At 34.7% G+C, this 24,013-nt stretch overlaps 2 protein-coding genes across 2 annotated transcripts in view; one reads left to right on the top strand and one right to left on the bottom strand.

Annotated features, from left to right (window-relative positions):
* LOC102589158 (uncharacterized) overlaps window positions 1-17,641 on the top strand; it is an 81,824-nt gene extending 64,183 nt beyond the window's left edge. The window contains exon 5 of the mRNA XM_015314341.1: window positions 17,392-17,641. Coding sequence (XP_015169827.1) covers window positions 17,392-17,460 — 69 coding nt within the window. The 3' untranslated portion in view covers window positions 17,461-17,641. The remainder of the gene's footprint in view (window positions 1-17,391) is intronic.
* Window positions 17,642-20,901: 3,260 nt separating this feature from the next.
* On the bottom strand, window positions 20,902-23,671 carry LOC102585994 (disease resistance protein RPP13-like). Its single transcript, XM_006359299.2, has 2 exons — window positions 21,126-23,671; window positions 20,902-21,052 (listed from the first exon to the last, which is right to left on the bottom strand). The coding sequence occupies exon 1, from the start codon at window positions 23,669-23,671 to the stop codon at window positions 21,137-21,139; it is 2,535 nt and encodes an 844-aa protein (XP_006359361.1). The 3' UTR covers window positions 20,902-21,052; window positions 21,126-21,136.
* Window positions 23,672-24,013: the final 342 nt, after the last annotated feature.

The raw sequence follows: 24,013 nt of genomic DNA, 5'->3' as shown, positions 1-24,013 counted from the left end.
ATTTAGTTCGTATGATATTAAGTGCAATGAAAATAAATACAAAAAAAAAAGGAAAATATAAAAAAATATGTAGTTAATTAATTTTTAAAACGATAAAAATATCTAATATCTTTCTATGGATATTTTAGTCATTTTGCAACTTTTATGAAAAATTATGACTTTTATAAAGGTTGTGACCTTTTGTAACTTTTCCAAAGAGTTGTGACAATTTCGATAAGACACAATATACATTTGTTCACACTACCCTTCGTTGTCTATAAATAGAGGAATTTCCTCTCATTTTAAACAACAAAAATTTTGAATTTCTTCTTCTTCTAAACAATTAAATATTTGTGTATTTTGCTCCTGTTGAATGACTCACTGACACCATTGTTTTTGTATCAATACAATGGTGAATAGAATTATTCTATCCTGAGAGGATCTATTCCTTTAAACCTCGGGTACTAGAGGGGAATAATTTCCTTAAGGGGGACTGTGCATTCAGTGGACTCAATTTTTTCCATTCTGTTTCATTCTATTGTTACATATCCTGATATGTTTTTTACGGTCATTAATTTATGTTTATATTATTAATTGTTATTTTTGAGTACATGCTTTAAACTTTGTTGTTTATGTTTCTGCAAAATTATTGTTATAAGTATTTGTTAGTACAAATTAAATAACAAACGTTAATTGAGTATTCAAGCAAGTTTTCTCTACTGAAATTGTTGAAGGTACAATAAAAAATGCCCTTACAAATCTCTAATTTCTTCATCAATAACGCCATTCCTTCACATACAAGGATGAGATTTTGTGTTCTTTAGAAAATCCTTTGAGAGTTAATAACTTTGCATACCCATATTTTTTGGTTTTTATGTTGTTGTAATCTATTTTTACTAAATTTTATATGTGGATATTATGAGTATTCTAAGGATTGAAAGTTGATTGAAGTGTTAGTCAATTTTTTGAGGTAAATAACAAACGTTAATTGAGTATTCAAGCAAGGTTTCTCTATTGGAATTGTTGAAGGTACAATAAAAAAGCTCTTACAAATCTCTAATTTCTTCATCAATAACGACATTCCTTCACATACAAGGATGAGATTTTGTGTTCTTTAGAAAATCCTTTGAGAGTTAATAACTTTGCATGCCCATATTTTTTGGTTTTTATGTTGTTGTTATCTATTTTTACTAAATTTTATATGTGGATATTATGAGTACTTTAAGGATTGAAAGTTGATTGAAGTGTTAGTCAATTTTTTGAGGTATGTTATTTCAAAACATGAGAACTTTTTTGGTTAGAATGATTTGTTATCATCATTGGGTATCTCATAGTTTACTCCTTTTAATGTAAGTTTTTTCTCGCTGTTTTGTTGTCTCCTTAAAATTGTATTGATTGTTTTTCGTTTGGTATGTATATGATCTGATCACTTGGAAAAAGCTTTCGCCCTTTTAATGTCTTTCTTTTTTTCTTTCTCATTCGGCTCTTCTAAATATTTTTGGTGTGAGTTATGACTATTTTCGGCAAGCTTAATTTGAAGGATATGAAACAAAACCTGCTCTAAATAAAAGTAATGTCTTAAACTACAAAAGATATGTCTATTAACATAGATTTGTTGTCCTTCATGTCCCAAGTCATTGTTGAGTGTTTGAGTTATCTAGGTTAGATTCATTTTTAGTTTTTTAATGTTCGAGAATATTTCTTTAACATGAGTAGAATCCAACATTTTGATCTACTTGTACTTTCATAATGCAACAATTATACATACATATTTCTGAAAAAATCGTAAAGTTGCATTGATTAAGCATCTAGAAGGGTCTTCAGAGAAGCAATTAATGAAGAATGAATTTTTAAAAGGGTCAACAATATTATTTTGCTGTTGTTTCAATTTTATTTTTCTCCTTCTATAATTTTTTTAGAGTAACAAAGTAACAATAACGAAAAGTGGTGAACGTTTGACCTCAGACAAGTAGATTGTCTCTAAAAAAAAATTATTTATGTTGTTGTGGTGTACAATTTCAACGGTCTTAACTTATTTATAACTAATATTGATTATCGAAAACTTTCACATAATTTTTTTCACTAGAAGTTATATTCTAACAATAAAATTATCAGATTCTATATTTTTCATGTACAAAAAATAGAAAAAATGATGTTTAATCGCTACATAAAAACATCACTCAGTTTTAACAAGACAATTATATTATCAAACATATATTAAGATAAATTATGTAAAAAATAAAAATGATTAGATATGAAGATATTTTTAATCATTCATTATATATTTACAATTCTTGAGATATGTGATAATGTTAAATCATTTAATTTCTATTGAAATATTTTTAAAATCTACTAATTTTTTTTCTTATAACAATCATTATTGGAAAGGTTGTTCAAAAGCTTAGAAAAATTATTTCGCACGGGTAAATTACCTAGTTGTAAATATATAATGAATGATTCATTTTTATCTTTTACATAATTTATCATAATATATATTTGATGATATAATTGTCTTGTTATTTTTCACTATATATACACAATATATAACATTTAGTAAATGAATATATTGTATTGAATTGATCAAAATAATTTATTCCACATTGAATATACCAAACAACTTTTCAAAATCTCCATATGTTTATTACTACGAAGAAATGTTTTATTTTTTGCATTAGGAATCGGGAGATAAAACATTTACAAAAATTGAATACACACAACTCCATGTCTTTTGATTTATCTAGTTCATTCATTTGCTATATTATTATTTATATTTATTAGAAGATAGACTTAACTTTCTAGAAATATATATATATAACATAAATAGGAGTTAAATAAATCATATCATATATATATATATATATATATAATATTTCTCTATTTTATTTTATTTTGAGCTTTTTATTAAGTTTTAATTTGTGTAATATGCTTTTTTTTTTTTTGAGCTTTTTATTAAGTTTTAATTTGTGTAATATGTTTGAAAAAACAAATGTCATCTCATTTATTAATAAAAGATGAAACGACCATTTTTCACCTTTTCCTGTATTGTTTTTGTTTCATTTCTGCTACTAACAAATGAATTTAAAAGACTCATAAATAAAATATAAATAAACGTAGCAATTAGATACCATCATTAATTCCACCTTAAATGACTATTGTAACAGATTTAACATGCACTTAAAACTCAGAATTTGAAGCAAAATTAGAAGCAATCGTTACCTAACCGATCATGTTTGCTTTCCTTCTGTAGTATGTGTACTATCTTTTTTTATTTTATGTTTTATCATAATTGTTTTGCAGTTACATATCATTATCGGCAACCAAATATCATCATCGGATATGTCATTTTTGTGCAGGCAACAGAAAGATTTCAGGTAAAATTATTAGGATCTCCGTAAAATTATTAGGATCTCAGATATTCGTTTAAGTGGAGAGCACTACAAGTATATCATCTTCTCAAATGTTTCTATAAGTTTCATAAGTTATTCTTTTACATGTTTGTTCTATTTGTGGAGTTTGAAGAACATTTCTATCTTTAGAGTGTATTGAAACAAAAGGGAAATATAAAACAACTGTGAAGAACAAAGAAACAACCAAAGGTGAAGAAAACACGAGCATGTCGGTCCTTTTTTTAAAATTATACTGTAACTATACTATCTGAAAGAGAATAGTACTAATGAACTTGAAAAGTGCATAATAAAAAATTTAAAATAGTTTAACATATGAGTTCTTGCTCGATAAATCACGATCATTCACAAGTATTTTGATATCTTTGACTCATCTATTTACCTATAGTTTTCTTTCTTTCTTCTACCAAATAGAATGTTAATTTTTGTTGTAACAAGCAACACTTTTATATGAAAGCTAACATGTTTAAAATTTATAAAGTATATATAAACAATTCTTTATGGTTTATAACATTTAAAGAATTTTCAAAACAATTAGCATTATAGTTCATAAACTATATAGTAGTAAATCAATTTTCAAATTAATAATGAATTTGTTAAATGAGTAATTCCACTGCGCGTAGCGCGGCCAAATTCACTTGTAGCAAAATATTAATGGGTATTTTCGTGTATATATATATATATTAAATAGCCTAATGCATTGAACTAAGTGTATATTTATATTCTTGTACAATATTATTGTAGGAATAATATTTGATTGAAGGATATTAATGTCATTCAATATTTTATGGACATTTTGATAATTCAATTTTAAAAATATTTTGGTTCCACTTATATATATACTTACTATTTACTAATTTCATAGAAGTTTTATTTCTCTTTTTTTATATGTGAAGAAAAAATGACAAATTATTACTATTTAATATTTAATTAATAAAATATTTTATAACTTTTTTATTTAATATAGGGGTAAAATGACGACCCAACTTCAAATTTTGGAGCTTTCCACTTTTAATAATTATTATTATTTATTATTTATTTATGATAATATGATGATAAGTTAGGAAAATGCAGAGGTGTAGTTATGAAGTTGATTTTAAATGGAAAAATAATTTTTTAAAATGATTTTAAAAAAAAAAATTAATAGGTAAGGGGTTTTTTCATAATTCAACTTTTGACTTAGATTCTTCCTACTTTTAATAACATATGATGATGATGATATGATTTCTCGAATGAATGGTTTTCATGATTTTTCGCTCTAAGCTCCTCCAGTGATCCTTTTTTCATGATAGGTATGAGAAGATTGATATTTCTTATTGTGATAGTGATGGTGTGCTTATTCCATCTAAGGTTGACAAATGGTTGTAGCTCAATGATAGTATGTAGGAGAATTCAATAGAGTCGTCTTTAATGTTCTGCCAAAGGCGGTCCTGCACCTTTTGCCATTCTTCTAGCCTCCTTAATACAACAATTGCAAGAGGTAAACCTCTACACTTGTCCACCATATCCATAGCTTGCTAGCCTCTCCATTGCTGAGGTCATTGCTCGAACATCAAGTAGTTTCCTACAAAAGAGATCCCAACTTTCTTCATGGCTTAGAAACAAAGTTTATGGACAAAACCTCTGTCGTCTGCTCTTTCAACGACATCCTCTTTGGGCGTGGTAATAATAACTCTGCTTCCATTCTTGCTATCCGGGAATGCTCTTTTCAAATTCTCCCATGCTTCTCTCTGCTATACATCACATTTGCATTCTTTTAATAGATCACGAAGATAAATTTCTAGATTTCCTTCTGTCATCCTTTCCAATAAATCTAGAGTCAGTTAGGTGAAGAAGGCATGTAATTAAATTTGAGTCAGTAAATTAGACTTCTAGTGATTGGATTATTTTGGTATGCGTTGCATCTCTAATTTTGCAGTATAAGTAGTTTTCGAATCTGTCTGAAACCAGAAACCAAAAACTTAAGATACCAAAACTAGTTAGATAAATGAACTCCTTTGCTATTGAAGGAGGAACAGAAAATACTAAATTGTGGACAAGTGAGAGTACCATATGTAACAAACACTAATCACAAAAGAACAGTAGCCAAACTCTTTTCACTGATTGTATTAACTGGTGTACTACAGCAACATAGAAATAGTACTAGTACAATAGAAATTACAGAAGATAAAGAAACTAGGATAGATAATAGCAAGGAGATGAGAAATCAGAAGAACCCATAGGAAGGGGATGAGAAGCTTAGACTAAGAAGGGAGATGAGAGGAAACACTCTTTCTTTAACAATTTTCATAATCCTTCTTTCCAACTCATTTGCCCTTTTTAACAAAGTGTAAATGGGCCTGGATCCCAAACAATTTGTGAAGGCCTGGCCCGATTGCTTTTACTCGGCCCAATATCTATTTGTGTGATATCCTTGTTGGTATCCCTATTGGGCTGGGGCTGATTCATAACAATACTCCCGTCCTCAATAAGAACCTTGTCCTCAAGGTTCAAGTCAAGAGATCTCGCCAACGAAAGCATTGGTAATCTAGGTGCAGTTACATTGACTTTAAGATGGACGAAGTGCATTTGATGGCAAACACCTGCAAGTCCCTTGTGAGAAAAATCAAGAGCTTCATACCAAGCTTTGTATATTGTGTCAAAACAGTTTACTGCCTGTTGGACATGGTTGTGACAAGAAAAATCAGGCGAGGCAACAGTTCCAATAGCCCAGACAGGCTCATACGCAATGACAACATTATCCCAACTTGGTATAGCATCTGCAAAAGCCTTCAATTGCTGGAAACAGAGATCAAAAGTTTTTCCTGCTTCTCTTTCTTGTAACAGCTCTCCAATACAGGCTATAACGCCAACGCCTTGGCTCAATGCATAAGCAGCCTTCTTGCCGATAAACTCATCATTTTCTCCAATTACATGTCTCCTAGGCCACAATATCCTTAGAATGGACATCATAGTGAAGGCTGCTTTGAAAACATCCCTGACATGATTTAGTTCAACAACTTTATAATTTGCAAGATGCACACTCACACTCCAGCTTAGCATAGTAAGAACATGAAATAAAGGCAAACTAAGTTGTAGTCCATCTCTGGCATCATTGTAGACCACCACCAAATATTTATATTTAATAAAATCAATATACTTTCCATCTTGCAGCCCAGAATTTCCCCTCCATGACACATTGTTATGCCTAGGCATTTGTACATTATCCTTCAGCCGCTGCCCAGAAACCCATTTGTTTAAATGGACAATTCTAGTTGAACTTCCCACAACATCACCATTAATAACAACAAAAACAAACCAATGAGTTCTTCCAGCAAACCAATTATGGAAAAGTCCATGTAAACAAATCTTCAAGGACCAGTGATGGGCAGAATTAGATAGTACTTCGTGCGCAACACTATGTCTTCCAAAAACTTTCATGGGGCCAGTGATGCCAATTGGGAGCACATTAAAATGAGCATCAAAGTTCTGAAGCCCTATAGTAGAACTAAGTAATGCAATATGATTCTTTCTATCAAGCACTAGGTAGCAATTCTCAATTTTCCTGTCAAAACTAGTGCTGACATCGGGACGCAAAACTGATGTTTGCTTGAAGTTGTCCACCAAAACGTCATAGTTTACATAAAAATATTCCTCAACGACTAGTTCATATGCGATTGAAGGACATGTGAATGCAATGTAGTTATACATAACGCATGACCCATTAGAGAAGTAGCAATATACACACCATGTTTGTCCCGGATCCCACACTCTACTCATAGAGTTTGAATCTACATTTAAGAAAAACTTGCAAGGACAGCCCAACAAAAATAATTCCTCTGCGTTCTCTATAAAATCTGTTAGAGCCATGAACTCGAAACATATTCCTGGATCCCATACACAAAGGTCCATTGCAATCACAGGCATGATTATAATAAATAAATTAGCAGCAGGAACCAATGGAAATTGACTTGAAATATTTTGATCATTGAACGCCCCGGTGGATTTTCCATTTTCAATGTCAGGAAGTATTTTAACAGAATGTATTGAACTTGTCGAGATATTGAGATACAGATTTTCATTACCCACAGGTTCCATGAACAAATCAGAAAGATACCAGTCTACGAAGGTCTCCGAATCAGTTTTCAATTTAGGAGAGCCACTAGCAAGAGAGTTAACATCTACATACCTCATTGACATATCTCGTTCGAGATGTTCATTTGGCCTAACAACTTCTGGACCATCAAAAGGAACTAGGAGTGATACTCGGGGTGCAATTGACCTTACCTCATTTAATTTAATGCCGTGAGAACTTTCATCGAGCACCTGGTCTGCCTGTGAGCTTTCAGCGTTGCAGGCAGATGCAATGGCAGAGGACCTTGAAAAATGACTGGAAGCAGAAAAAGGAGACACCACAACTGATTGTGAAACTATAGGGACAGAACTAATGTAGTCATAATGAACCTGTGAGGAATTAGCTAGACGCCCCAACACATTTATGTTGGTTTGTTGTTGAAATCGCTGAGTAAATGCATCCTTGAAATGGTTCCAATCGACGAGTAGCTTGTTGCGAAACAACCAATCGAACCAGGAAAGAGCTTCACCATCAAAGTAGAAGGAAGGAAGAGGTAGCCAGTCCTTCTCGTCGAAACCAAGGTATGTGAAGTACAATTCTGCCCGAAAAATCCAGTTCTTCGGGTTGCCGTTGTCATTGCCATTGAATCTAGGTAGAAACATAGCTGATGATGGAGTTCTCTGGATGAAAGCACCTATGTAACAAACACTAATCACAAAAGAACAGTAGCCAAACTCTTTTCACTGATTGTATTAACTGGTGTACTACAGCAACATAGAAATAGTACTAGTACAATAGAAATTACAGAAGATAAAGAAACTAGGATAGATAATAGCAAGGAGATGAGAAATCAGAAGAACCCATAGGAAGGGGATGAGAAGCTTAGACTAAGAAGGGAGATGAGAGGAAACACTCTTTCTTTAACAATTTTCCTAATCCTTCTTTCCAACTCATTTGCCCTTTTTAACAAAGTGTAAATGGGCCTGGATCCCAAACAATTTGTGAAGGCCTGGCCCGATTGCTTTTACTCGGCCCAATATCTATTTGTGTGATATCCTTGTTGGTATCCCTATTGGGCTGGGGCTGATTCATAACAATACTCCCGTCCTCAATAAGAACACCTATTGGGCTGGGGTTGATTCATAACACCATATACTATTTTTAATTTCATTTTGTTGGTGTATATACATTTTATTATTAAAATAAAATATTAAGTGCATAAGTTAGTGGGTATAAATTGTGGTAGAAGATGACTATTGGTTCTTGTAACCTATATGGCCATTAGTTCTTGTAACTATCATGGTCATTAGTTTCTTGTAACTCATATGACCATTAGTTTCTTGTAACTCATGTAACATCTATCACATTTATCCAGCCACATTACTACCCCTCATTCTACCTATTGATTATATGGGAGACTTCTTCACCTATAAATAGTTGTGTTTCTTCCTTTGTGAAGTATCTCAAAAAGATGAGAAGTGTGAAGTAATATTGTAGTGTGTAATAGTGAAAGAGAGAGTTGAGACATAGAAAAATATTCTAAGTCTTCAACTATATTCACTATAGACAAGAGAGTATTTATATGTTGAAGGAAAGTGTTCTTATGTGGAGCTTTGGACTCTTTAACTAATCCGGAGTTGCTTGAGTTGTACACATTGTTGGGCTGTTGTATCCTAGAGGGGACAAGTCAAGAGTGATACTGCTGGATCGGTGTAGATTATGCTGCAGTGGGCTTGAATCTCCTTAAAGAGAGCGAGATATCCGTGCCTCAGCCTAAAGATTTGTTTATGCATTTTTTGTCATTTTATTTACTTATTATATTTAGGGTATATTACACCAACACATTTTAACATATAAAGCATTGTCTTAAATGTGGCTAAGTAGGGGAACATACAGTAGACAATTAATTAAAACATCACAAAATCATTTTTGCCAAAAACAACTATCTTCAAACCAATTACACTCACTCAAAAAGCTTAAAACAATAAGAAATCAAACACTAAAACCACTCTCATTGACAGCCCTGAAATAACCAATGTCTTCAAGTGCTTGGCAGAAACACTAAAATCTACGATTATGAGGCCAAAATAAGACATGATATATGCTTCAAAAGCTTCACCACGTATAATTCCTCTTCAACAACTCCACGTCTTTCATTCTCTCAGGAATCTCCTTTAAATTTGGACAGTCATGGATACCAAGACCTTTAATCAGAGGCATGGCACTTGTGCCTAAATCCCATCTTTCTAGCTTCTCAAGATCATAAAGACGAAGGAACTCTAGTTGACTGAAGCTGTTATCACTGCACATTATTTCTTTTCCTTCATAAGCTCTAAGCAAATCGAGATTCCTCAGGTTTTGGCAATATTCCCAAATAGGCATCAGATCTTCTGTCAGTACTGAGAACCTCAGAACCATCGTTGTGATGGAATTTGGAAACAGATGAGGCAGTTTCTCTATTCTCCCTTCTAACCTCAATTTCTGGAGCTTTTCACTACAATTAACAAATTCAAGAGATGGGAATGATTCATCAGCACAACACAACAATCTGAGAGTGCTAAGGTTTTTCAAGGTGCTAATGTTGTTTAGGGAGTAAGATTTGGTAATATCATGCATGCTTAATTTTCGAAGATTGACTAAATCAACAGGGTCAACATTTTTCCATTGATCACAACAGATGTTTTGAAGAACTTGAAGACTAGTGAGTTTGCTTATATGTTCCAGAGGTTTTGAATACAGGGAAACTAAATGTCTTAGATTTATTAGGTCAGTTGTCTCATGGGGTAGTTCACAATACTGTATGTCGTCATTGACATACAGTGTCTGTAAATTCTTAAGGTTGCGAATGGAAGAGGGAAGACCTTGGATGCCTCTCAATCTTAAGAACTTGAGGTGGTACAAACTTCCTATGGCATCAGGTACTATAGACACACATATAGATGTTGGAACACACTCCTGAAGTTTATAAGACTCATCTTACGAAAATTTTGATCGAAGAACATAATTGACCTCAACTTTAAGTTAGAAAGATCAAGTGAGAGGTACCTTTCTCCTTCACTATGAATCACATGTCTGATACATAAAGAGGATATGGAGTGGCTTCTTGGATCATAAATGTCAAAGAAGTTTACCTCCAATGCCTTTTGTATCGCAAGATCATGGAGTAAATCATGAACCCTACATTCAGTAAATCTTTCCCAATATGTTTTAGCCACTTGAACCAAGCTTCGTCTTATAAGTTCATTCAAGAAGCCTTCTGCGGCATCCTCCATTCTTTCTTCTCCTCTGGGTATGAAACCCTCGGCCATCCACAACCATTTTATGTTATCAGCCCCGAGCACTTGATCTTGTGGAAAAATACCAAAGTAGAGAAAATATTGCTTGAGCGCAGTTGATAAATCATTGTAGCTTAAGGATAGTATGTTGGAGATTTCAATAGATTTATCTTCTTTAATGTTCTTCCAAAGGTGATCTTTCACCTTTTCCCATTCTTTTAGCTCTTTTTTATGCAAAAGTAGTCCGCTCAATACAACAATTGCAAAAGGTAAGCCTCTACACTTTTCGACCATATCCTTAGCTAGACTTTTCATTTCTGGAACCATTGTTCGAACATCAAGTAGTTTCCTACTAAAGAGATCCCAACTTTCTTCTTGGCTTAGGAAACGAAGTTTATGGACAAAACCTCTGTTGTCTGCTCTTTCAGCGACATCCTCTTTGCGCGTGGTAATAATGACTCTGCTGCCATTCTTGCCATCCGGAAATGCTCTTTTCAAACTCTCCCATGCTTCTATCTGCCATACATCATCAACCACCACAAGGTATATATTTGTGCTCTTTTAATAGATAACGAAGGTAAATTTCTAGATCTTTTTCAGTTATCCTTTCCAACAAATCTAGAGTTTCCTTAGTGCAACCTTGGATGGATTTTATGATATTCCTAAGGAGATCCATTGTGTTGTACTCTTGAGAAACACATATCCATGCGCGTGTAGGGAAGCTATTGACTATATTAGGATTGTTGTAGAGGTTTCTTGCAAGAGTGGTCTTGCCTAATCCGCCCATGCCAATAAATGGAGACAACACTTCAACGAGTCTCTGGTTTGAGAAGTTCATCTAACAATGTTTGTACAACATCTTGAAGTCCAACAAAAATGTAATCCTGGTCATCCACATAGGAGGTAGTTCTCCTCAATGTTCTAACCATGGCAGACTAATTACTTGGCCCTTCTCCAGCATTACTATTGATATTTGTAATACCATAAGTGTCTCGTTTGCGAGAGATTTCCATGATTTGGAACAACTATCCATAATACTAAAGGTATTTTGGATTATGTTCATTCAAATGTTTGGGGTGCTTCCAAAACACATTTATTAGGTAGGAAACACTATTTTGAAACCTTTGTTGATGACTTTTCCCTAAGATTGTGGGTGTATACGATGAAAACAAAAGATGAAGTATTGGGAATTTTTCTCAAATGGAAAGTGATGATAGAAACTCAAAGTGGAAAAAAGATCAAGTGTCTTCGCACAGACAATGGTGGAGAATACAAAAATGATCTTTTTCAGAAAATTTGTGAGGAAAATGGCATCGTCAGACATTTCATCGTTAGAAATACACCACAACAGAATGGAGTGGAAGAATGCATGGACCGAACTTTGCTGGAGAAGGTTCGGTGTATGTTGTCCAATGCTGGCTTGGGCAAAGAATTTTGGGCTGAGACAATAACATTATGCATGTCACCTGATTAATCGTCTACCATCTGCTGCTATTGGTGGGAAGACACCATTAGAAAAATGGTATGGAAAACCTGCTGAAGATTATGGTTCTTTATATGTATTTGGCTCAATTGCATATTATCATGTAAGGGAGTCAAAATTGGACCCAAGAGCAAATAAAGCTTTATTTATGGGAATTACTTCTGGAGTCAAAGGATATCGTTTATGGTGTCCAGAGACAAGAAAAATTATTTTCAGTAGGGATGTTACCTTTGATGAATCTGCCTTGACAAATAAGGTAACAGTTGAAGAAGTCAAACAAACTGATGGTGCTTCAAAGCAGGTGGAGTTTGAGGGAAATATAATTTTCCTAAAACATGGATCAAATGAGGAAACAATAGAAGTGTTTCCTCTGGAAGAAGAGCCAGTCGAAGGGGAGGTTCCATCTCAAGAACCTCAACCACAACTTGAATCAATAGCAACCAGCAAGCCAAAAAGGACAATAAGAAAACCTGCTCGACTCACAGATGTGGTGGCTTGTGCGGACTCAATTGCAGCGGATGACATTCCTACCACTTATAAAGATGCAATCCAAAGTTCAGAAGAAGATAAGTGGAGGTTTGCCATAGATGAAGAAATGCAGTCCTTTCATCAGAATCATGCATGGAAATTGGCCAATCTCCCGGATGGCAAGAAAGCAATTGGGTGCAAATGGGTATTTGCAAAGAAAGAAGGATTTCCTAACCAAGAAGATGTTCGCTACAAAGCAAGATTGGTGGCCAAAGGATACACTCAAAAGGAGGGAATTGACTATAATGAGGTATTTTCTCCAATTGTGAAAAACTCCTCCATTAGAGTTTTGTTGGCTTTGGTAGCACAGTTGAATTTTGAACTAGTTCAGTTGGATGTAAAAACTGCATTTTTACATGGAGACTTGGAAGAGGAAATCTACATGACTCAGCCAGAAGGATTCAAAGTTGATGGAAAAGAAAATATGGTGTGCAAACTTGAAAAATCGTTGTATGGATTGAAACAATCTTCTAGACAATGGTACAAACGATTTGACAAGTTTATGTTGCAGCAAAGGTACATAAGAAACAAATACGATCATTGTGTGTATTTGCGCAAGCTTGAAGACGATTCCTTTATCTATCTTCTCCTATATGTTGATGATATGTTGATAGCTTCTAAAAGTCAAGAGGAAATTGAGAAGCTAAAGATTCAACAAAAAAAGGAGTTTGAGATGAATGATTTGGGCGAGGCAAAGAGGATTCTTGGCAAGGAGATAAAAAGAGATCGTCATTCAAAGAAGCTTTTTTTTATCTCAGAAAGAATATTTGAAGAGGGTACTAAATCGATTTGGCATGAATGAGAAAACGAAGTCGGTTAGCACTCCGCTTGCTCCTCATTTTAAGCTTAGTGATGCTATGTCGCCAAAGAGTGAAGTTGCACAAGAATATATGTCAAAAGTACCATATGCGAATGTTGTTGGTAGCTTGATGTATGCAATGGTTTGCACAAGGCCAGATATTTCACACGCTGTTGGAGTTGTAAGCAGGTATATGCATAATCCTGGAAAGGATCATTGGCAGGCTGTAAAATGAATTCTACGGTATATTCATAATACTGTAGATATTGACTTGGTTTATGAGCATAAAGATAGTCAATATCTTGTTGGATATTGTGACTCAGATTATGCAGGTGATTTGGACAAACGAAGATCAACTACTGGTTATGTTTTCACTATTGCAAACGCACCAGTTAGTTGGAAGCCTACTTTGCAGTCAAGAGTTGCTTTGTCTACCACTGAGGCAGAGTATATGGCAATTACAGAGGCTGCAAAGGGGCAATTTGGCTTCAAGGATTGCTTAGAGAGCTTGGTATTGGACAAGAAGGAATCACAATATTTTGTGATAGTCAAAGTGCTATTCAATTAGCAAAGAACCAAGTTTATCATGCAAGGACGAAGCACATTGATGTCCGATATCATTTCATACGAGACATCATAGAAGAAGGTGGAGTCACAGTGTAGAAAATTCATACTACGGATAATCCTGCCGATATGCTGACAAAAGTGGTTACTGCGGTCAAGTTTCAACATTGTTTGAACTTGATCAACATTGTTGAACATTGAAGATTAAGGTTGAAGACACAATCAAAAGTTGTTGAGAGAAAGTTGAAAATGGAGAATCTTGCCAAGGTGGAGATTTATTAAATTTGACAAGATTCAAGAAATTTATACAAGGAGATTTTTTAAAAAAAATCTTGAACGTCACACTTATAATTTAAACACATGACCTAAAGCCAAAAAAAAATAAAACATGCTTATTATTTCTAAAATCTGACTTGCTGCATGTAAATCTCTTGAACTGCTTGGCAAAAGTTCCACACCTGCCAGCTGTTGCTTCTCCTATTCACAAAATTGTAAGACACTATTTAATATGAGGAATAGTATTCAATAAAGAACAAAAGATTTATCAATAACCTAAATTGATGATTAATCATAGTTTGATTGTAATATTATTTGGTTGTAGTACTGTTCTGCTTTCATCTGTTGTTTTGTTACTACCTATTGTCTCTTCTACTTCCATTATGTCTTTTTCTAGTCTGTTTTTGTCTTGAGCCGAGAGTTTATCAGAAATAGTCTCTCTACCTGACCTTTGAGGTGGATGTAAGGTTCGCGTACACTCTACCCCCCAGAACTCATTCTGTTGGAATACAGTACTGGGTATGTTGTTGTTGGGATACAAGACAAAATCTCATGCATAAGTGATTTACTTATAGACAATTATTTATAGTTGACTTCTTTTAGTATGTTGATAATGTATTAAAAGTTGTACTGTCATAGTATAAAAATTAAACATTATACTAACAAATCTGTGGCAGAGTGAGTAATTAAAAGGAATTAAAGAAATGATCATTGGGGATTGGGATTTATTACCTCTACGATTATGAAAGAGCTGAAATAGGACATCACATATGCTTGAAAAGCTTCATTGAAAAGGAGTTCTCTCTACGTCTTTGATTCTATCGGGAATCTCATGTAGCTTTGGACAACGCTGGATACCAAGACCTTTAATCAGAGGCATGGCACTTGTGGCTAAATGCCACCTTTCTAAGTTCTCAAGACAATCAAGACGAAGGATCTCCAGTTGACTGAAGTTGTTATCAATGCAGTAATTTCTTTTCCTCCGTAAGCTCTAAACAAATCGAGATTCCTTAGATTTGGCAGCATCCCTAGAGTAGACATGGGATCTTCCATGAGTTCTGAGTACCGAAGGACCATCATGGCGATGGAATTCGGAAACTGCTCTGAGAGAGGCAGTTTTTCTATTTGCCCCTCTAACCACAATTTCTGAAGGTTTTGACAAGAACTAAGATATTCAAGGTTTGGGAATGATTCATAAGCTACACAGCACAATTTTAGAGTGCTAAGGTTTTTCAAGCTGCTAATGTTGTTCAGTGAGTAAGTTTTGGTAATCTCATGCATGCTTAATTCTCGAAGATTGACTAAATCAACAGGGTCAACATCTTTCCACTGATCACAATGGATGCCTTTAAGAACTTGAAGACTAGTGAGTTTCCTTATACATTTCAGAGGTATTGAATACGAAGCAACTAAATGTCTTAAATTTATCAAGTCAGCTGTCTCGCGGGGTAGTTGGCAAAAGTATCCATAGTCATTGACAAGAAGTGTCTGTAAATTCTTGAGGTTGCCAATGGAAGAGGGAAGATCATAGATACCTCTCAATCTTAAGAACTTGAGGTGGTACAAACTTCCTATGGCATCAGGTACTATAGACATTGTCAACACGCATCTCCAAGTACAACACATATAGATGTTGGAACACATTATGGAACTTTATAAGACCCATCTTTAAAAATTCCGTATCAAGGAACATAAGTGACCTAACCTTCAAGTTAGAAAGATCAAGTGAGAGATACCTTTTTCCTTGACTATGAATGGCATGTCTAAGACACAAGGAGGATATGGAGTGCTTTCTTGGATCATAAATGTCAAAAAAGTTTACCTCCAATGCTTTTTGTACGGCAAGATCGCGAAGCAGATCATGAATCCTACAATTACCAACTTTTTCCCAAAATGTGCGTACCACTTGTATCAAGCTTCTTCTTATCAACTCATTCAAGAAGCCTTCAACAACATCCTCCATTATTTCTTTTCCTGTTGGTACAAATCCTTCAGCCATCCACAACCATAATATGTGATCAACATGGACCACGTGATCTTCTGGAATAATACCAAAGTACAGGAAACACTGCTTGAGCGCAATTGACAAATCGTTGTAGCTCAATGATAGTATGCAGGAGACTTCAATAGAGTCGTCTTTAATGTTTTGCCAAAGGTGGTCCTTCACCTTTTGCCATTCTTCGAACCCCCTTTTATGTGAAAGTAGTCCGCTTAATACAACAACTGCAAGAGGTAAACCTCCACACTTGTCCACCATTTCCTTTGCTAGCCTTTCCATTGCTGAGACCATTGCCCGAACATCAAGTAGTTTCCTACAAAAGAGATACCAACTTTCTTCTTGGCTCAGGAAGCGAAGCTATAGACAAAACCTTTGTTATCTGCTCTTTCAGTGACATCCTCTTTTAGTGTAGTAATAATTACTCTGCTGCCGTTCTTGCTATCTGGAAATGCTCGTTTCAAACTTTCCCATGCTTCTCTATGCCATAAATCATCGACCACCACAAGGTATTTGGGTTCTTTTAAAAGATCACGAAGGTAAATTTCTAGATCTCTCTCTGTCATCTTTTCCAACAAATCTAGAGTTTCCTTGGTGCAACCTTGGATGGATTTTATGATATTCCTAAGGAGATCCATGGTGTTGTACTCTTGAGAAACACATATCCAAGCACGTGTAGGGAAGCTAGAGACTATATTAGGACTGATGTATAGGTTTCTCCCAAGAGTTGTCTTGCCTAATCCGCCCATACCATAAATGGAGATGACGCTTCTGTGAAGCTCTGCTTTGAGAAGTTGAGCTAGCAATGCTTGTACAACATCCTGAAAGCCAACAAAAATGTGATCCTCATCTACATATGAGGTAGTTCTCCTCAATGTTCTAACCATGTCATACTGATTGTTTGGGCAATTACTTGGCCCTTCTCCTGCATTATTGATATCTCTAATACCATAAGTCTCTCGTTTGTGAGAGATATCCATGATTCAATGCTTTAGTGATGCTGACGTTGTAGAATTTTGTCTCCTTCCTGCAGATGCAAGTGCAAGCCTTCAGACGACTAGCAAATCTAGGGTCGTTACCTTTACTAGCCTCTAAGCTATAAGTCTCCAATATAGCAATGGCATCATTAGCAACAGAGTTGATCTCAAACACCCATTGCTGAACTCTTTGATCTACAACTTGCTTTTGTTCTGCATCTTTAAGGAAAGACTGCATGAAGAACAGCTCATTTCGCAGCCACCGCACATCCTGTCTGAGACTTGTACGCAGGGAAGCTTCCTGTATGAGAAGTTTTTGAACTGCGAATGACACAGAGGCATCAACCATCTTTAGGACAAAAGACAAATCAAAGTTAGCTGTTAATTGCTGCCAGAAGAAGTTTGACTCAAGAGTTAAGTATATTTTAGTTTACATTTCTTCTCTTTGATTAATTAGTAAAAGAATTATATCAAATGTGGAATAATATTAACAAGTACATTATTAGTACACATTCCCAGAAAATTTAAAATTGGTTTGGTTGTAGTGCACATGATATCTTTATAATTTCTATATAGTCAATATTTGACTTTGCATTAGTCCATCAGAATAGTGATCTCTCTCACACATACACCCCCACCCCCCCTCGCCCGCCCCCTTTTTTTTTTTTTTGTAGTGTTTGAATAAATCTAAATGATTAATCTCTATAAGAAAAAAATATTAATATTATTAAGATATCTATTTAAATATTTTCATGAAAATTGGAGGTAGAGTGCATACACTCTACCCTCCTCAGATTCCACTTAGTGAGATTTTACTGGATCTGTTGTTAGTAGTTCAACAATTCCCTCATCCAACCTACTGCCATCGTCCACCATTAATTACATACCACCATTTGGCATCGACAACCATTATTTATTAAGAATTATAATAAATATTTTAAAGTATAACATATTTATAAAATTTATATAAATATAATATCACTTTGGTTTGATTTTGATATGCTTTTTCTTAAGTTCTGACTAAACTAAATTAATTATGATCGAATTTTTTTTCTTCGATACCAAACCAAATTCTTGATTGAGTTTCTTTTTCTTGATTTGATTCAATCTAATCAAATAAGCACTTCAACTTTGAGAGTGTACATCTAGACATCTCAATTTGGTCTTAATTGACAATTAAACACTTCAATTTGTCCTCATTGTGTCTAATGAACACCTGACGTTGACGTGACACATAAGTTTTGAATTAGGTGCCTAGATGATCATTTTGTAAGTTAGAGTGCTCAATTGATAGTTCGAATATGAGACTCGATAATTAGGATACTTTAGGTGTATCTTTCACCATCAACTGCTTAATTAATAATAGAACAATATTGATAGTGATGATTCATATAACCGATTGTCAACCCTCAATATTTTTTGGGATTGAGACTTAAGGGTGTGTTTGGTATGGAGGAAATTGTTTTCTTAGAAAATAAGTTGATGAGTGAATTTTTTTTTTGAGTGTTTGGTTGGTGAATGAAAAACATTTTTCAAAAAAAAAAACTTTTATTTTGGCTAGAGATAAGGAAATAAATTTTAGGAAAATAATTTCTAATCTGAAAATCAACTCTAATAACTGATCCAGGACCTGACCTCAACTCCCAACCTAGGACTCGACATTGACCTTGACCCTGATCTTTAACTCGATGATTGTTTCGGGTCTCGATCTCGACACCTAACGTGAGATCCAAACCAACATTTGACGTAAACACTCGATGTGAAACCTGACCCCGACACTTGACCCAACTTCCAAATCGAGATTTGATCCCAACTCCCTATCAAGGACTTGACTTTCAAATTGGAATTCAACCACGATACCCTACCTCGACAACTGATCCGGGACTCAAATCCGCCAACTGACCTGGGACTAGATCTCGACTCTTGACTCAAAACCTAACTCTGACACTCAATTTGGAACCCTACACCGACACCTGACTTGGGAATAAACCCCGACATCCAATCCAAGATTCGACCTCAAATCCTGACCTGGGACTCGACACCGAAATTAGAATTTGACTTAGATCCATCTCCTGAGTCGGGTCTCGAATTGAGGTCGAGAGTCTGGTCCCGAATCAAGAATCAGGAGTCAGATCCCGAATTTGTATTGAGAATAACTCGAGACTTGAGTTAGGGTGAAAAGTTTAGGTGTGAGGTAGAAAAAGAGTTCTGAAAAATGTTTTCCTAATTTTCTGGAGGTAAGTCATTTTTCTTAAATTTGAGGAAAACATGTTGCTTTGGAAAACATTTTTCTTCATACCAAATACGTTGTCAGTTGATTCGAAAACAAGTTATGCTGGAATTAGTTATGTCAGATAAATTTTTATTGCTTCTTTGATTTGTCAATATTCAAAATAATATGCATTGCTTAATTTTTAAGAATAAGTTGTTTGTCTCCACCTTATTATTATTTTATACATGATATACTAATCTGATGCGCGAGATACACTAATCTGATGCGCGAAAATAAGGGATTTTGGAGATTTGTAAAACTTATAGGAGATAATGGTAATAAGTAAACTAAAAGGTAAGATTTCTGTAATTTTTCCTTATATTATATATACTTGAAAGGGAAAATATTACATAAAACTATTCAGTTTATTTGGTTGTTTTTAAAAAATCAACATACCAGAGTGATGAAGTTCAATTTGAAATTACAATTTCAGTAGAGAAAACTTGCATGATTAGTAATACTCAATTAATGTGTGTTATTTAATCTGTACTAACAATAACTTTGCAGTAACATAAACAACAAAGTTTAAAACAAACATACCAGGATCTGTAACAATAGAATGAAACATACTGGAAAAAATTGAGCCCATTAAATGCATAGTGTTCCTTTAAGAAAATTATTCCCCTCTAGTACCCGAGGTTTAAAGGAATAGATCCTCTCAGGATAGAACGATTCTATTCACCAGTGTATTGATACAAAAATAATATTTAATTGTGCAGAAGAAGAAGAAGTTCAAAATTTTCGTTGTTTTAAAATGAGAGGATATCCCTCTATTTATAGACAACAAAGGGTAGTGTGAACAAATATTTATTGTGGCTTATCGGAAAGGTCACATCTCTTTGGAAAAGTTACAACCCTTCGGAAGGAACACAACCTTTCATAAAAGTCACAGGTTTTCATAAAAGTCGCAACTCTTCATAAAAGTTGCAACTCTTCATAAAAGTCACATCTTTTCATGTAAGGGGAATGCTAGTTTTGTAAATAAATAAATTAAAAGGAAATCCTGGTTTGTGATGACGCTACGTAGGCGGACATAGAGTTCTCTTTTATATATATATATATGATTGTATAAATGTGTATAAATACCTCTTATGATTTCGTATAATATCGTGTATAAATATTGTATATCAAGTTTTACAATATTTTTGTAAAAAAGAAATATAAAAGTTTTGTATATTATTGTACTAGATGTATATTAATTAAATAATCACAAAATCATTTTTGCATACAATCCCCCCCCCCCCCCCCCCCCCACCCCCCCCCCGCCGCACACACACACAAAAAAAAAAAAAATTTCTTCCAACCAATTCCACACACTAAAAAAAAAAGAAGCCAAAAACCAAAAAAATCCTTATTTTTGCATAGAATCACAAAATCAGTAAAGTGACGGAAACTTGATTGATGCATGGACAACCCATCTTCATCAACTTGAATGTCTTCATCTCCTGTTTAACAAAAATATTATTATTTATATAAAAAAGAAAAAAATGAAGGATTGGAATGTGTTTGTATATTTACCTTTCCTATAATCATATAAGACTTCGTATATGTTTGAAATGCTTCACGTGTTTCATTCTCTCTGGAATCTCCTTCAGCTTTTGACAATTATAGATAGAAAGATCTTTAATGAGAGGCATGGCATTTGTGCCTAAATGCCATCTTTCTAAGTTGTCAAGACCATAAAGATGAAGGAGCTCTAGTTGACTGAAGCTGTAATCACTGCACATTATTTCTTCTCCTTCATAAGCTCTGGACAAGTGGAGATTCCTTAGGTTTGGCAACATTCCCAAAATAGGCATCGGATCTTTTGTCAGTCTTGACTGCCAAATAACTATCATTGTGATGGAATCTGGAAACACAGGCAGTTTCTCTAATCTCCCACCTAACGACAATTTCTGGAGCTTTTCACAACTATAAACAAATTCAAGGGATGGGAATGGATATGTATATTGTTGACCAAACAAAATACACAATCTGAGAGTGTTGAGGTTTTTCAAGCTGCTAATGTTGTTTAGGGAGTAAGATTTCCTAATATTACCCATCTCTAATTCTCGAAGATTGACAAAATCAACTGGGTTAACATCTTTCCACTGATCACAATCAAGGTGAAGAACTTGAAGACTAGTGAGTTTGCTTATACCTGCCAGAGGTTTAGAATATGGAACAACTAAATGTCTTAAATTTATTAGGTCAGCTGTTTCGGGGGGTAGTTGGCAAAGTAAGTCAATATTGACAACAACAAGTGTCTGTAAATTCTTGAGGTTGCCAATGGAGGAGGGAATATTACGGACACCTCTCAAGCTTAACAACTTGAGGTGGTACAAACTCCCTATGGCATCAGGTATAACATTACCATAATTAATATCCAAGTACAACACATATATATGTTGGAACACATGTATATGTTGGAACAGATTACGAAAATGTGGATCAAAGAACATAATTGACCTCAACTTCGAGTTAGAAAGATCAAGTGATGAGAGGTACCTTTCTCCTTCACTATGAATGGCATGTCTTATACATGAAGTGGATTTCAAGTTCTTTCTTGGATCATAAATGTCAAAGAAGTTTACCTCCAATGCCTTTTGTATGGCAAGATCACGAAGTAAATCATGAACCCTACATTCAGTAACTTTTTCCCAAAATGTATCCACTACTTGAACCAAGCTTCGTCTTATCAGCTCATTCAAGAAACCTTCAGCGACATCCTCTATTCTTTCTTCTCCTCTTGGTATGATGAAACCCTCTGCCATCCACAACCGCATTATGTTGTCAGTTTTGATCACTTGATCTTCTGGAAAAATACCAAAGTAGAGAAAACACAGCTTGAGCGCAGCTGACAAATCGCTGAAGCTTAATGATAGTATGTAGGAGATTTCAATAGAGTCTTCTTCAATGTCCTTCCAAAGGCAGTCTTTCACGTTTTGCCATTTGTCTAGCCCCCATCTATGCGAAAGTAGTCCACTCAATACAACAATTGCAAGAGGTAAGCCTCTACATTTTCCCACCATATCCTTAGCTAGACTTTCCATTGCTGGAACCATAGCTCGAACATCAAGTAGTTTCCTACAAAAGAGGTCCCAACTTTCTTCTTGGCTTAGGAAACGAAGTTTATGGACAAAACCTTTATCGTCTGCTCTTTCAGCGACATCCCCTTGGCGTGTGGTGATAATAACTCTGCTGCCATTCTTGTTGTCCGGGAATACTCTTTTCAAACTCTTCCATGCTTCTCTCTTCCACACATCATCAACCACCACAAGGTATTTGCGTCCTTTCAATAGATCACGAAGGTGATTTTCTAGATCTGTTTCTGCCATCTTTTCCAACAAATCTAGAGTTTCCTTGGTGCAACCTTGGATGGATTTTATGATAGTCTTAAGAAGATCCATTGTGTTGTACTCTTGAGAAACACATATCCAAGCACGTGTAGGGAAGCTTGAGACTATATTAGGACTGTTGTAGAGGATTCTTGCAAGAGTGGTCTTGCCTAATCCGCCCATTCCATGAATGGAGACGATGCTTCTACGAGGCTCTACTTTGAGAAGTTCAGCTAGCAATGTTTGTACAACATCCTGAAAGCCAACAAAAATGTCATCATCATCTATATATGAGGTAGTTCTCCTCAATGTTGTAACCTGATTACTTGACCCTTCTCCAGCATTACTATTGATATTTGTAATACCATAAGTATCTCGTTTGCGAGAGATATCCATGATTCGTTGCTTGAGTGATTGAATCTCCTTGGCGACATTGTAGAATTTCTTCTCTTTCCTACATATGCAAGCGCAAGCCTTGAGACGACTAGCACGTTTACCAGCCTCGAAACTGTAAGTGTCGAGTATAGCAACAGCGTCATTAGCAATAGAGTTGATCTCAAACACCCATTGTTGAATTCTATGATCTCCACTTTTCTTTTGTTCTGCATCTTTGAGGAATGCCTGTATGATAAGTAGCTCAGTTCTCAGCCATCTAATTTCATCTCTCTGATTTGTTCTCAGAGAAACTTGTTGTATTAGGAAATCACTCAATTTTTGAACTGCAAATGACACAAAGGCATCAGCCATATTTTTTATTGGAAAAAAAGGGGTAGGTGTATGGAAGTTAATATTTTTTGAAAAAAGTTGAAGCAGTAGATTGAGAGTTTGATAAGTGATGAATATTGTTATGATGGAATTCAGTATTTAAAGCTTCAAAAATCCGATAGGGGAAAAAGTGTTAAAGTAGAAAGATGATAGAGTTTGAGGTTAATGGTAAAGAAAAGTATATATTCTCTACTAACTGCAGGCCAAGAATTTAAAATTGCATCACACAAATTATGCTCAGTGTACTGGCCAAGCCAAAAGTTGCCGTTCAAGATTTAATATATATGTACGATATTTGGACGAAAGATGTCCGATTAAACACCC

The sequence above is a fragment of the Solanum tuberosum genome, unplaced genomic scaffold (genome assembly GCF_000226075.1).
Source record: "Solanum tuberosum cultivar DM 1-3 516 R44 unplaced genomic scaffold, SolTub_3.0 scf00296, whole genome shotgun sequence".
NCBI lineage: Eukaryota > Viridiplantae > Streptophyta > Magnoliopsida > Solanales > Solanaceae > Solanum > Solanum tuberosum.
The sequence above is the reverse complement of the archived record's forward strand: the minus strand, read 5'-3'. Positions and strand labels throughout refer to the sequence as shown.

Excerpts from the sequence above, each read along its gene's own strand:
- LOC102585994 (XM_006359299.2), bottom strand. The coding sequence starts at position 23,671 with ATGGCTGATGCCTTTGTGTCATTTGCAGTTCAAAAATTGAGTGATTTC.